Below are 11536 nucleotides of genomic sequence, written 5' to 3'. Positions count from 1 at the left end.
GGGTGGCTTGGCCTGGCTGACCCACGGCGGCACCCTTCAGCAAGGTACGAGACGCGGGGCTGTTCCTGGCCACGTTCGCGGCGGTGCTGGGACCGCTGAGCTTCGGCTTCGTGCTGGGGTACAGCTCGCCCGCCATCCCCGCGCTGCGGCGGAGCAGCGACCCGGCGCTGCGGCTAGACGGCGACCAGGCGTCGTGGTTCGGGGTAAGCGGGGACCGGGGTGGGGTGGGGTGGCTGGGCAGCATAGAGCAGGCCTGTGGGGCCCAGCTTGCTGCCTGTCTGTCCCGGCTCGCCGACTACTAAGACGAGCCGGCGCTGGGTTGTTGACTGACTGCAGCCTGCCCCGCCCCTCCCCTGTCTCCACACCTTTCCTCTTTTGCTTTGCAAATAACATTGTCTGAAATGTCCCCGTGCTTCGGGGGTGCTGCCCTCTTGGCTGCATCCGGTGAGGCAGTCGGGCTCATCCCTGGCACCTACTCGGACTGCCCGTCACAATGACTCCCAGCTCCCTTGCAGGAGCCCCAGGGAAGGCGGCTGCTTGGGCAGCAATTGCTTCCTGGAGCTTTCCAGCAACTTGCCGTCTGTCCCATGTGTAAGGGTGATGTGCCGGGGGTGCGTGCAGGTGCACCCCCTGAGCGTGGTAGTGCAACCCTGCGGGCAGTTGCTGCTCGCCATCCTGCTGCTGATGCTGCTGGCGGTGTCTGCAGGTAGTCCAACGTAGCTCCTGGCTGCTGCCACGGCTGCTGGTGGTGCCTGCTGACCCCCGGTCGGCACTTGCCGCCACCCTCCCCCATGTCTGCCAATGCCAGCGGTGTCTGCAGGAGCTCCTAGCTTGTTGCTACCAGTGCAACTGTGGTGCCCCCCCCCGCCACCAGGGGCACATGCCATTCATGCCCGTGTGCGACCTTGTCTTTTTTTCTTTTTTTTTTTTTTTCAGTCTATAGTAACCTTAGGAGCTGGTGCTGGAGGAGTACTAGGAGGCTACGCTGTGGATAAGCTTGGGCGAAAGCTGAGTCTGATGCTGTGCTCAGTACCATACATCTTTGGGTTTATGATTATAATCTCTGCCCACAATGTCTGGATGCTTTACTGCGGACGAATACTGACTGGTTTAGCCAGTGGAGTTACTTCACTTGTTGTTCCAGTAAGTGAGCAGAGTGGTATTTTCTTCAGTGCACATACACCCAAATGCCCTTCTAGATTTTTAAAGTGACTCCTAGAAATGCGTTCTGCTGTCTAAGCTTGTGTTTTTCCTAATCCAACTCTTGCATTGGAACACTTCAAGATTTTTCTCGTTGATCTAACCTGAATTTCTTCCAACTCGGAACTTGCCTTTAGCTTAGCTTATGTCTAAAGAATTTCCTTGTTTTATTCCTTTAGAATGTATTTATATAAAGAACCCTCTTAGCAATCACTGTCTGCTTCTAAGTATCTGAAGATAAACAGTATCTATCAAAGCTTGAGAGATTTAAACTTTTTATTTAAGTTTTAAAAAAAAAAAAAAACAAAAAAAACAAAAGTTCTCATTCACTACTAGGTGGTAGGTGCTTTGTCACTTTGGAACAGTGCCAGGTATAGTGCAGCTATATCCAAGTTTACTATTAGTGCCTGACTTCAGGTTCTTTTGTGCACACACCAGTTGCTGCTCCCCACCCTTTCATACTCCTGTGCTTAGGACCCTTCCCCTCCTCCTTTCTTGTACTCCTTGGTGAGTGAATCTGGGGTAACATAGTCTTTGTGACACAGTTTGAGGGATTAACTGTTGCACTTATTACTGTTTTGCATCACTGCTTGTCAAGTAAGTATAAACTAAAGGTACATAAAAAGGCCCATAACTTCTTATAGGCTTAAAAACAGAAGGATACTTAATTTCTATGTGTAAAGTTGTTGGGCTGTTCTCAATTAAGGATAGCCTGTGGGCTTGGTCCCACTGAGATCAGAAGGCTGCAGGGGCCTTGAAAGAGAAGTCTTCACAGAACTTGTTGAAAGAACATTCATGTCTTCATCAAAGAGACTTTCCTTGAAAACTTATGTAACGTTTTCCCATCATGGATATAGCAGAATCTGTTCTGTGACCAAAATAGCCAGTGTTAAAAATCTAATGCCCAATGTTAAGTGTTAAGAAGAATTGGTGAAAATGACTTTTCTCTTTGAGGTAAAACCGAGTTGCTAAACTTCTGTCTGAAGTATAAGAGCTGTAACTTTTGGGGGAGGGTCAGACATTCTTCATGCATAAAGGTGAGGAATTATGGTCTTGAAGATGGAATTCAACTCTGCTTTCCTGGCTCAGGTTAAAGGCAATTTCCATAACATTGGATACCTATAAGGTGTGTGTGTGTGTGTGTGTGTGTGGTGGGGGTTATGCAAGGTATGACCTACCTTTGTAATGTGCTGGGCTGGGGCCAATTAACATCTATTTTTAGAGTTTGAAAGGCCTTAGGAAGCATAGGTTTCTTTGAGGTAAAATGCTAGAGTCTTGAACCTAATCTGCAAAGATGTGTATACATGTAAATCTTCATGCTCGTCCAGAACCCTGTATAAAGTCAATGGGGTTTCAACCAGTGTCTGCTTACAAAATTTGAAGATCTTAATTTTCATCTTGGGATAGTAAGAGTTAATGTCTTATGCATGCTTTAGCCATTTTATGAAGGAAAACATGCTACTTCATGTTCTACTTGTGGTGTTTAATAGCTTCTGGTATTTTGGGGGAGGGGACTGTGATCCCTCAAAGTTACCTTGTTAGCTTTAGTTGCTCTGGTCATTCCATTTCAGCTGTTTCTTGCAGTTCCTAGTAGGCTAATAGCTTTGTTTGTTTGTTTGTTTGTTTGTTTGTTTGTTTGTTTGTTTGTTTGTTTGTTTGTTTGTTTGTTTGTTTGTTTGTTTGTTTGTTTGTTTTTCCCCCGCAGCTGAATTAAATCCTTTGTTTAATACTGCATGGAAAGATGCAACTGAATCTTTTCTGCTTCCACACTTAGGTTTATATATCAGAAATATCACATTCAAGAGTTAGAGGAACACTTGGCTCGTGTGTTCAACTGATGGTGGTAACTGGCATACTGGGAGCTTATGTTGCAGGTACTAGACTTGGTTACTTGTTGGGTGGACAGGGTTAGTGAAACTTTCTTAGAAAGCAAGAAGAGCACAGGCATGTGAGCTGGGGGTGGGGGGGAAGGGAGGAAGTGCATGCTCTGTCTTATTAGCAGTACTGGCTCAGCACAACAGGGGAGTCAGCTGATAGTTGTACTTAATAACCTTTTCCTTCCCCTTTTACCCCAGGAATGGCACTTGAATGGCGCTGGTTGGCTGTGCTGTGTTCTTTCCCACCCTGCTTAATGGTCATATTCATGTCCTTCATGCCTGAAACGCCTCGGTACCTGTTGAATCGAAACAAACACCCAGAAGCCATAGCTGCTTTAAAATTCCTAAGGGGACCACATGTGGACCATGAATGGGAATGCAGGCAGATCAAAACTAGTGCAGAGGAGCAGGTGATAAGAGGTTTTGTTGTTTGTTTGTTTGTTTGTTTGTTTGTTTTTAAGTTCTGGCTCATTTAAAAGATTGGCTGAATAAAGAAGAAACTTGAATGTAAACGGATGATTAGACATTCTGTATTCAGACACACATTTATCAGGACTAGACTTATTTGACCTCTTACTTAATAACTTACATCTGACCTGCCCCAACCAAACCAGTGTAAAAGGCAAGGGGTTTTAGAGACTGTGTTTCTCTACTTCTTGTGGCCTGAACCCATATTTCCAGGAACTAAAACTCTCACTGCAGTCGCTGGAAGTGCTGGATCAGGCCCCAGTTATATCTTCAGTAATATGTAGTTTATCTTTTCAGTCTCTTACTTACATATTGACAATTTAGATATCCACACAGTGCAGAAAGAGCTAAGAGGAAATTAAAAGCCTGGAAGTGTTGGGCAAAAATCTGCTCTTCTACACCCCTGTAAAAGAGAATAATTTGGGCTTTGGTGTAGAGTTTGAGTAGGCTGCTGAACAGCCTATAGAGTTTGCTCTATAGCAAAAACCAGGACCTCTATCGCAGAAAATTGTTATAAAAGGTCTGTATGGGTTGTGTTGTGAAGGACGGATAGAGTATGGAGGAGCCAGAAGCGCCAAATTAGGTGCGTGCACGCACACACGGGAGAAATCTGAAGTCTTCTGTAGCCTCAGTGCTGTTCCTCTGGTGTTCTGATGCTGTGGTTCAATTACTGCACCTAGGAAGTATGACAGAAAGGTATAAGAAATCCACAGCATTTGATTACAGCATCTGAAGCTATTTCAAAGATAGCAAACATTCATACTACCAAAGAATTTAACAGATTTCTTAAATGGGAGACTTGTAGTGTTTACAGTCTTGCCTCTAAAGCTAGGTGGTAGCTTTTCCTTTTTCACTTACAGAAACTGACCAGTTTCTCACTGAATCATTGCCTTACTTCCTTTTTTTTTAGCATGGACTAAGTATAGCAGAATTTAAGAGACCATCGATCTACAAGCCATTCTTTATTGGTGTGGCACTGATGTTTTTCCAGCAAGCAACAGGGATTAATGCAGTTATGTTTTATGCTGAAACTATCTTTGAGGAAGCTAGTTTTAAGGTAAGCATGGTGCGTTTTCATGGAGTGTGTGTGTGTGTCTTCCCAAAGGTAATTGCCAAGTATAACTTTAGGTACAGCTTTGATCATGATACTCTTGGGTCAGGCAGACATGGTCTTTGTGTAAAGGTGGGTTTTTTAAATTATGATGATGATGATGATGATGATGATGTAGTAATATCTTATTTCTATACTTTTAATCCACTAAATAAGTGGGAAAAATTGTTCTTTGCAAACTTTTGGGCGCACATGCCTCTCAGGCCCAGGGAGTCTGCTGGCTTGTGCCCAAAAGCTTGCAAAGAACAATTTTTTTCCAACTACTTAGTTAATCTAAAAATCAAAATCACATTTGCCCAAAGAACCTTGTCTGCCTACGTTAGACCAATACAGCTACAACCAATACCCGTGAACTCTTGGTTCAGAGCACCTAACTAGGCCAAATTCATTTGCAGCTGGATCATGAGTGTTGGGTCTCTGCTCCAATAGGTTTCTTGTTTTGCATGCAAGTATTACTTTGGTTTATCTTAATATTTAAGTTGGTTGGTTTGGGGGTGTGTGTGTGGGTTTTTTTTAGTGAAGAAGTATATTAAACTTTGCCTCTGTTTCCTGGAAGTAGAGTACAAGGTATCAGAAGCCATATTGTGAGACTCCTAGGTCTACATAGTAACCTTGACAGGGGATTCAGTTTTCTTTGCATAAGAGAAGTCAGGCCAGGAGAACAATTACCATCTTTTTGATTTTTGTTTTGTCTTCCTTCATACCTCCATTCTATGTATTCCTGTCCTGTTGTCTAGTTCCCATGCAAAAGAATGCCCTGCATTTTAGACTTGAACTATTGTTTTTTCTGTATGGGGTGTTTTGTTTGGGGGGTTTTTTGTTTGTATGTTTTTTTTCACTAGCTCAGTTTCTCTTATTTCTTGATTCTCCTTCAGATATTTCAGTCTTGGGTGTGGTAGAGGCTTGTAAGAATAGTTGCTAGCAACACTTTGCCTTTTTTTTTTTTGTTCTTCATGAATGCAAGAAGGAAGATTTTTGAGGCTGCATGCCTGGTCTGAGCAGAGAGTAGAAACTGGGAGGAATTATCTTTTTAACCTTTTTTTGTCAGGTGTTTGACTTCAGTAAAGCTGATTATAACTCGCATTATATCTGTTGCTCCCTAGGTAGCTGCACATTATAGCCATTTAGATTCCTAGCTACTGGGTGGTAATTTATGTCCTGCTTGAAGGCACTGGCCCCTGTCACCTTGAGCTACAGATGGGTCTTGTAAAGTTAAGCAGTTTTAGTCGTGTTCCATAAAGGCAACGACAAGCAAAACAAAATAGTTCAATATACTATTCTATGCCTAGTACCCCATATTCAATCATGTTTAAAATCACTGAGATTCTCCTACACAGCATCTTGTATACAAGCTAAAAGAGTGGTAAAACAATGTCAACAATACAAAAGTGCATAAAGAAAATTCATAATCACTTGCTGAAAACCAAGAAATTCCTTCTAAAAACATCTTCCCTCTTTTAGGACAGCAGGATGGCTTCAGTTGTTGTGGGTTCAATACAAGTGTGCTTTACAGCTGTGGCTGCACTTATCATAGATAAAACAGGACGGAAAGTACTACTTTGTGTATCAGGTAAAAATACAAGCTGGGGTGTGTTTTGGTCACCTAGAAATGGCTGGCTTGAATCCTTGTGGAAGGCCAGGGAAACTCCTTGTGCACATGTTTGGAGCAGGGCATGCAACAGTGTTTATAACATTGTATCCTTGGAGGAATGTTACAAAGGATCCAATCGGGGTGGGCAAAATGCAGCTTGGGGGCTTTTGGGCTCTTAGTTTTGCTACTTTTAACTTCTGTGGAAGTGCTGATGCCATGATACCAACTCCTGGGAAAACTTAAACATCCAAACAGGGTACCAAGGGCTCTTTTTATACAAGCCTTTTAAGTAGAAGGCTAGGATGGGGGCAGGCAACCCCTGGCACAAGTGTCAGAGCGGCACATGAAGTCATTTTGTTTGACGTGCGTGCTGGGGGGGGAGGGGAGTTGTGAAGGCCCTGAACCTTGTAACAAGGATCCCTAGCCCCTTCCCTGCCATCTGCACCTACTACTGGCAACAAGGTGGACCAGGGCTCTGTGGACCCCAGTGCAGTTGCTTGCAGCCTGCTGTTATGAGCAGTCTGGGCTCTGACAGGCAACAGGGGCCCCAGGAGGCTGCAAGTGGCTGCATCAGGGTCTGCAGAGCCTAGCTTATTGCTGGTGGTGGGTGCAGGTGCTTGTGCACCTTGGGGCAGACAGTGGGGAAGGGCTCAGGGCTGTGTTGCCCTGAAGATCAGACCCCTTTTGGCTCCCACACCATCCACCACTGGCACACCGACACCTTGTAAGTCAAGGTTGCGGGTATTTTTGGCATATTGCCTAAAAGTTGCTGACCCCTGGGCTGGAAGATGGAAGAAAAACACTGCAGCTGGCAAATCCATCTGTATAAACCAACCAGATTTTATATTTGGGGGAAAAAAAAAAAACTCTTTCAAAAGAAATAGTTCCCTGTATTCTTTAACTGCTTCATCTAAGAATAACAGTAAGAAAGCTATCTTGGTTTGCCTTGATTTCTAAAATCTGTAATTGTGTAAGTAGGTGGCTTGTTTAAAACTAATGTGAAACACCAACAGACTTTGATTTCTTTATTGAAAGAATTTGACCATGGTGCATACACAGAGCACAAAAAATATTCTCAAAAGGATGAAGACTGTCTCCTTAGCACCACTGGAATTTCAATGTACACATTGATAGAGTAACCTCTTCAATTTGCATAGTAATTTAAAAAAACAATTGCTTAATACTTGAATTTTCCCAAATTGCTGGTTGTAATTTACTTTTGTTACCAGCTCTTAGTGTCTTTAGTTGTCTCTTGCATTTTAAGGTTAATTTTTCCATAACAACTTGTCTGGAGTTGGATGTTCCAAGGAAGTAATGAAGAAGTGGGGCTATACCACTCATTCAGCCACCTGAGACTGGCACAGAGCCTCAGCCTATGCAATGCTTGCTGTACCATGAAAGGCTTTGCAAAGTGCAATAAACAAGCATGTTTAACAATGGTCAGTAGCAGTGTAGAAATGTGAGAAGAGTACTCATCTCAAGGTTGTCAAGGGAGGCTTCTTCAGAGTAATAGTTCTGCTTTCAGTTTTTCTGTTATCTTAATGTTTCTGGTTCTTGTATAGTGCATACTACTGTTGGCTTTTTGTCTGCATAATATGAAAGTTTTAAAAATAACATTCTTGGTTTTTTTATTAAGTGTGCTTCATATACTCCAATATGCATTGTATGCATCTGAATTCTGTGGCTGCATGCAGAATCATAATGACTAAAGTCTATCAGGAGTATACAGGAACTCCTTGTAACTTTTTTTTTTCTTATTTAACTTTTTTACTACATTTTTCTGAAATTTCTAATGATGCTCTTACATGAACACTATGGGTATAACACTCAAAATGAGCACTGAAGTCTTGTTTAATATCAAACTTAACTAGCTCTGGGCTGTCTGATTTCAGATCTTTAAGTGGCAATGAATCAGCATGTGCTCTCCTTTATTCTTGCAGGGATTATCATGGCTATCAGTACTGCAGCATTTGGATTTTACTTTAAAATGATCCTTCCAAATCAAAAGAACTCATCACATCCTGACTTACTGACCACTCCAAATTGCACATCCTCAGTAGCAGGACATGACCTAACCTGGCTGGCGGTAGTGAGCCTGGGGCTCTTCATCACTGGTGAGTTGACTGGCATTGTGCAGAAGACTTGCACAGAAACCCTGTCATCAGTATTGTAGCACTGCACACTGAAGCCTTGTGTGGTCCAGAGTTGCACTAGGTGTCTGCAACCTCTTTATCAATTAAGTCAAAAGTTGTGGAAGCTCAGAACTGCTTTGATTTACACTAAGGCCTTGTTCCTTTGGCCTATATGTCCCTTCTTTAAATCAAATTATTACTCTCGTTGTTACAAACAAAACTTGATCTTTTAGCTGATATTTAAAGGATTGGGCCCTTGTTAAAGAAGCTCAGTAACATACTGTGACAGATTAGTAATGGGGCTCAGATTTCCTGAGAAGCAACTGCGTGCACAAAAATGCTGGAATTCTAAAGTGTGTATTTTTTTGATTTAGAATTCTAGTGGTTTTGCTCATGTAGTTGCTTCAGGAATTCTGAGCCCTGTTGCTAATTGGAATGAATGGATATAGGAATTTTTTTGTTCCCAAGCTCTTTTTGAAGGGGTCTTGTAAGTTCCCCTTGAGCACAAGTCCAAGTGAGTGGTTCTGTGAAAGACATGCAGGAAAAAATACTCTTTCACAGAACGGCTCACTTGGACTTGTAAGTTCCCCTTGAGCACAAGACATGTTCAAAAGGTGATCTTGGGAACAGAAATTCATATGCTGGCTGGACACTAGGAACCAAGAACTGAATGTGGACACTTTGTTTTATGGCTCCATTATAATCTACTTGATTGATGTCTCTTCACCCTACAGACATTACCAACCTGCTTACCTTTTTTGTAATGGTATTGTTCTTGCACTGATTAAGCTAGCTATTTTATGCAAATTTTTAGGCTGTTAGCTACTTCTGGAAATGTCTTTTTTTTTTTTTTTTCCCCCGGCCTCATCTGGCTTCTAGCTTTCTGTGCCTGCCCTGCTTCTGGATGCTGCTCCCCACCCTAGCTGTGCATGGAGTAGAACCACTTACGGAGTTTTGATGAGCTGAGGGTGTGCAACAGCTTGCCGGAACTCCTTAGGTAGCCTGCAGGCCCAAATAATTGCCCACCCCTGCTTTAGAGGTATCAAGAAAAGCAGTTATCCATGCTCAGTATGGAGGTTTTGTTGTGTTGGGTTTTTTTTCTAATGTGAATTAGTGTGGCATGTATAACTGCCTTTTAAAATGTTCTCTCTAGAGAATTGTCACAGAATTAAAGCTACCTAGAGGAGGGGAAAAGTAAATGCCTCACAGAGAAGGCTTTGACACCTTTAAAACAGGAATACTGTGAAAAAGGATAGTATAGTTTCACTTTCCTCCTTCAATTTCAGGTTTTGCCCTTGGTTGGGGTCCCATTCCATGGCTGGTGATGTCTGAAATATTCCCACTTAAAGCTAGAGGCTTTTCCAGTGGTGCCTGTGTTCTAACAAACTGGCTGATGGCATTCTTAGTAACAAAGGAATTTCATGATCTTATGGTAAGCATCCTATGACCCCAGCTTGGAATTTTCATAGGTAAAGCTGATGGATGCAGTTGGTGAAGCAGTAGGTTATGCTTTCCCTGGATATGCAGCTTTACAGATAGTATAGCTTTAAACTTCTTTTGTCTCCCTTTTTTAAAATGATGCTTCTATTTTCTTTCAGGATGTCCTGACTTCATATGGCACGTTCTGGCTTTTCTCTGCCTTCTGTGTCCTAAATATAATGTTTACTGTTCTTTGTGTTCCTGAAACTAAAGGAAGGACATTAGAACAAATAGAGGCTTATTTCCAAAGATCTTACACCTGAGGTTCTTGAATTCATTGGAGAACTGAGATGTACTGTTATTTCTTGGCAGACAAAATTGAGATGACTATTTGGGTTAGCTGTGAATGCTTCTGTGTGGTTCAACTTGGTTCAGAACAACTTCTAATCGGTATTTAATGAACTGGAAGGGATGACACTGTGTATATACATATGGTTGTGTAGCGGCATCTTTCAGGGTCACAGAAGCAACTATTACCAGTTCACTTGAAAATGCATCCCTTTCCCAGGCCTTGAGCTGTGTCAGTTTGGTCATGCAATTCTGCTTCTCGCTGCAGTGTTGCCTAATACAGACTAGCCACAAAGTCTGAATCGGCAAATGTAACACAGGGAGTCTGCTGTTTTCTCTCCTACATTCCATAACATGCATAGCTAACGCAGCAAATTCCCTGTCCAAGGACACTTTTGCTATCTGAGTTGTGTGTGATGCAAGTGAAACTGATTCTGAACAGCACCCATTCAGTACCATTCAATCTTTTTGCTTCCCTTTTCTTTTACTTCTATCCACTGTATATGGCTGATGAACAAAATAAACTCTAGGCCCTTTGTCAGCAGAAGGGCTCTGTATACAATGCTAGAACTATTTCAGATGTTTAAACTTGTTCAGTAACATGACACTGAAAGGATTTTGATACTGTAAGAGTCATCTCTTCAGCTGAAGACTGCTGTCCTGCTAAACTGTGAATCTGTCTTGGACTTTTGCTGGTGGTTTAACAGTTGGGTGTTGGGTGTAGAACCTGCTGAGCACTGCGGACAGAACTGAACTCCAGGACTGACACCAGTGACTTGAAGCTACTTCTCCACTAAAGCAGCTTAAGTTACTTGAGTGAATACCTGATTAATAGCTGCTGATTTTTTTTCCCAATAAGGTCTTGCATATTTGCACAACTTGTAAGCGTCTTCCTGAAAGTCTGTTCAAAATAAACCTTTTTTGCTGGTAAAGAACTTGTTTTTTCCTGTTAAGTTATGAATGTCGTAGAGCTGTTAGCTTAGTTCCAGTAAGGAAGTGAAAGTTGGATTAGTAGACCAAAGCCCAAAGCAGTTCCATAACAGTAGGGGTTGTAGTTAACCTGTACTGTACAACAAGCAAGGTAGTGGGGAAAGTGCGCCATTAGGGTATGAGTAACCTCAAGTTACTGGGGTTTTTTTTTTCCCTCTTCTAATACTTAATGATCCAGGTATTGGCTATTTTTACAACAGTTAAAGTTTACAGGGGCTGGCTGGCACAGCGAATTGCAGGCTGTGGGATCTGGGCCTATAATCCCACCTCTATGCCCCGGGGTATTTTCTGCCCAAGGTGCTGCCCCGCGGGCCGAGGCCAGTGTTGTCACTGGCCGGGGGGCGGGGCCGCGGCCGGGCGCTGCAGCAGCTGCGCCCTTCGAGCACGGGCCTCCGCCTGC

At 42.9% G+C, this 11536-nt stretch overlaps 1 protein-coding gene across 1 annotated transcript; it reads left to right on the top strand.

Annotated features, from left to right (window-relative positions):
* Positions 1 to 20: 20 nt before the first annotated feature.
* Positions 21 to 10661, top strand: SLC2A8 (solute carrier family 2 member 8; the record flags this gene model as incomplete). Its single annotated transcript, XM_019513927.1, has 9 exons — positions 21 to 203; positions 937 to 1143; positions 2975 to 3074; positions 3276 to 3487; positions 4456 to 4602; positions 6118 to 6226; positions 8188 to 8361; positions 9666 to 9811; positions 9978 to 10661. Coding segments are annotated over 9 exons (1422 nt in total), but the record flags the coding sequence as incomplete, so codon positions are not given.
* Between the last annotated feature and the right edge of the window lie 875 nt (positions 10662 to 11536).

Source organism: Gavialis gangeticus, unplaced genomic scaffold (assembly GCF_001723915.1).
Source record: "Gavialis gangeticus isolate Ggan-Ray unplaced genomic scaffold, GavGan_comp1, whole genome shotgun sequence".
NCBI classification, from domain to species: Eukaryota; Metazoa; Chordata; order Crocodylia; family Gavialidae; genus Gavialis; species Gavialis gangeticus.
The sequence above is the reverse complement of the archived record's forward strand: the minus strand, read 5'-3'. Positions and strand labels throughout refer to the sequence as shown.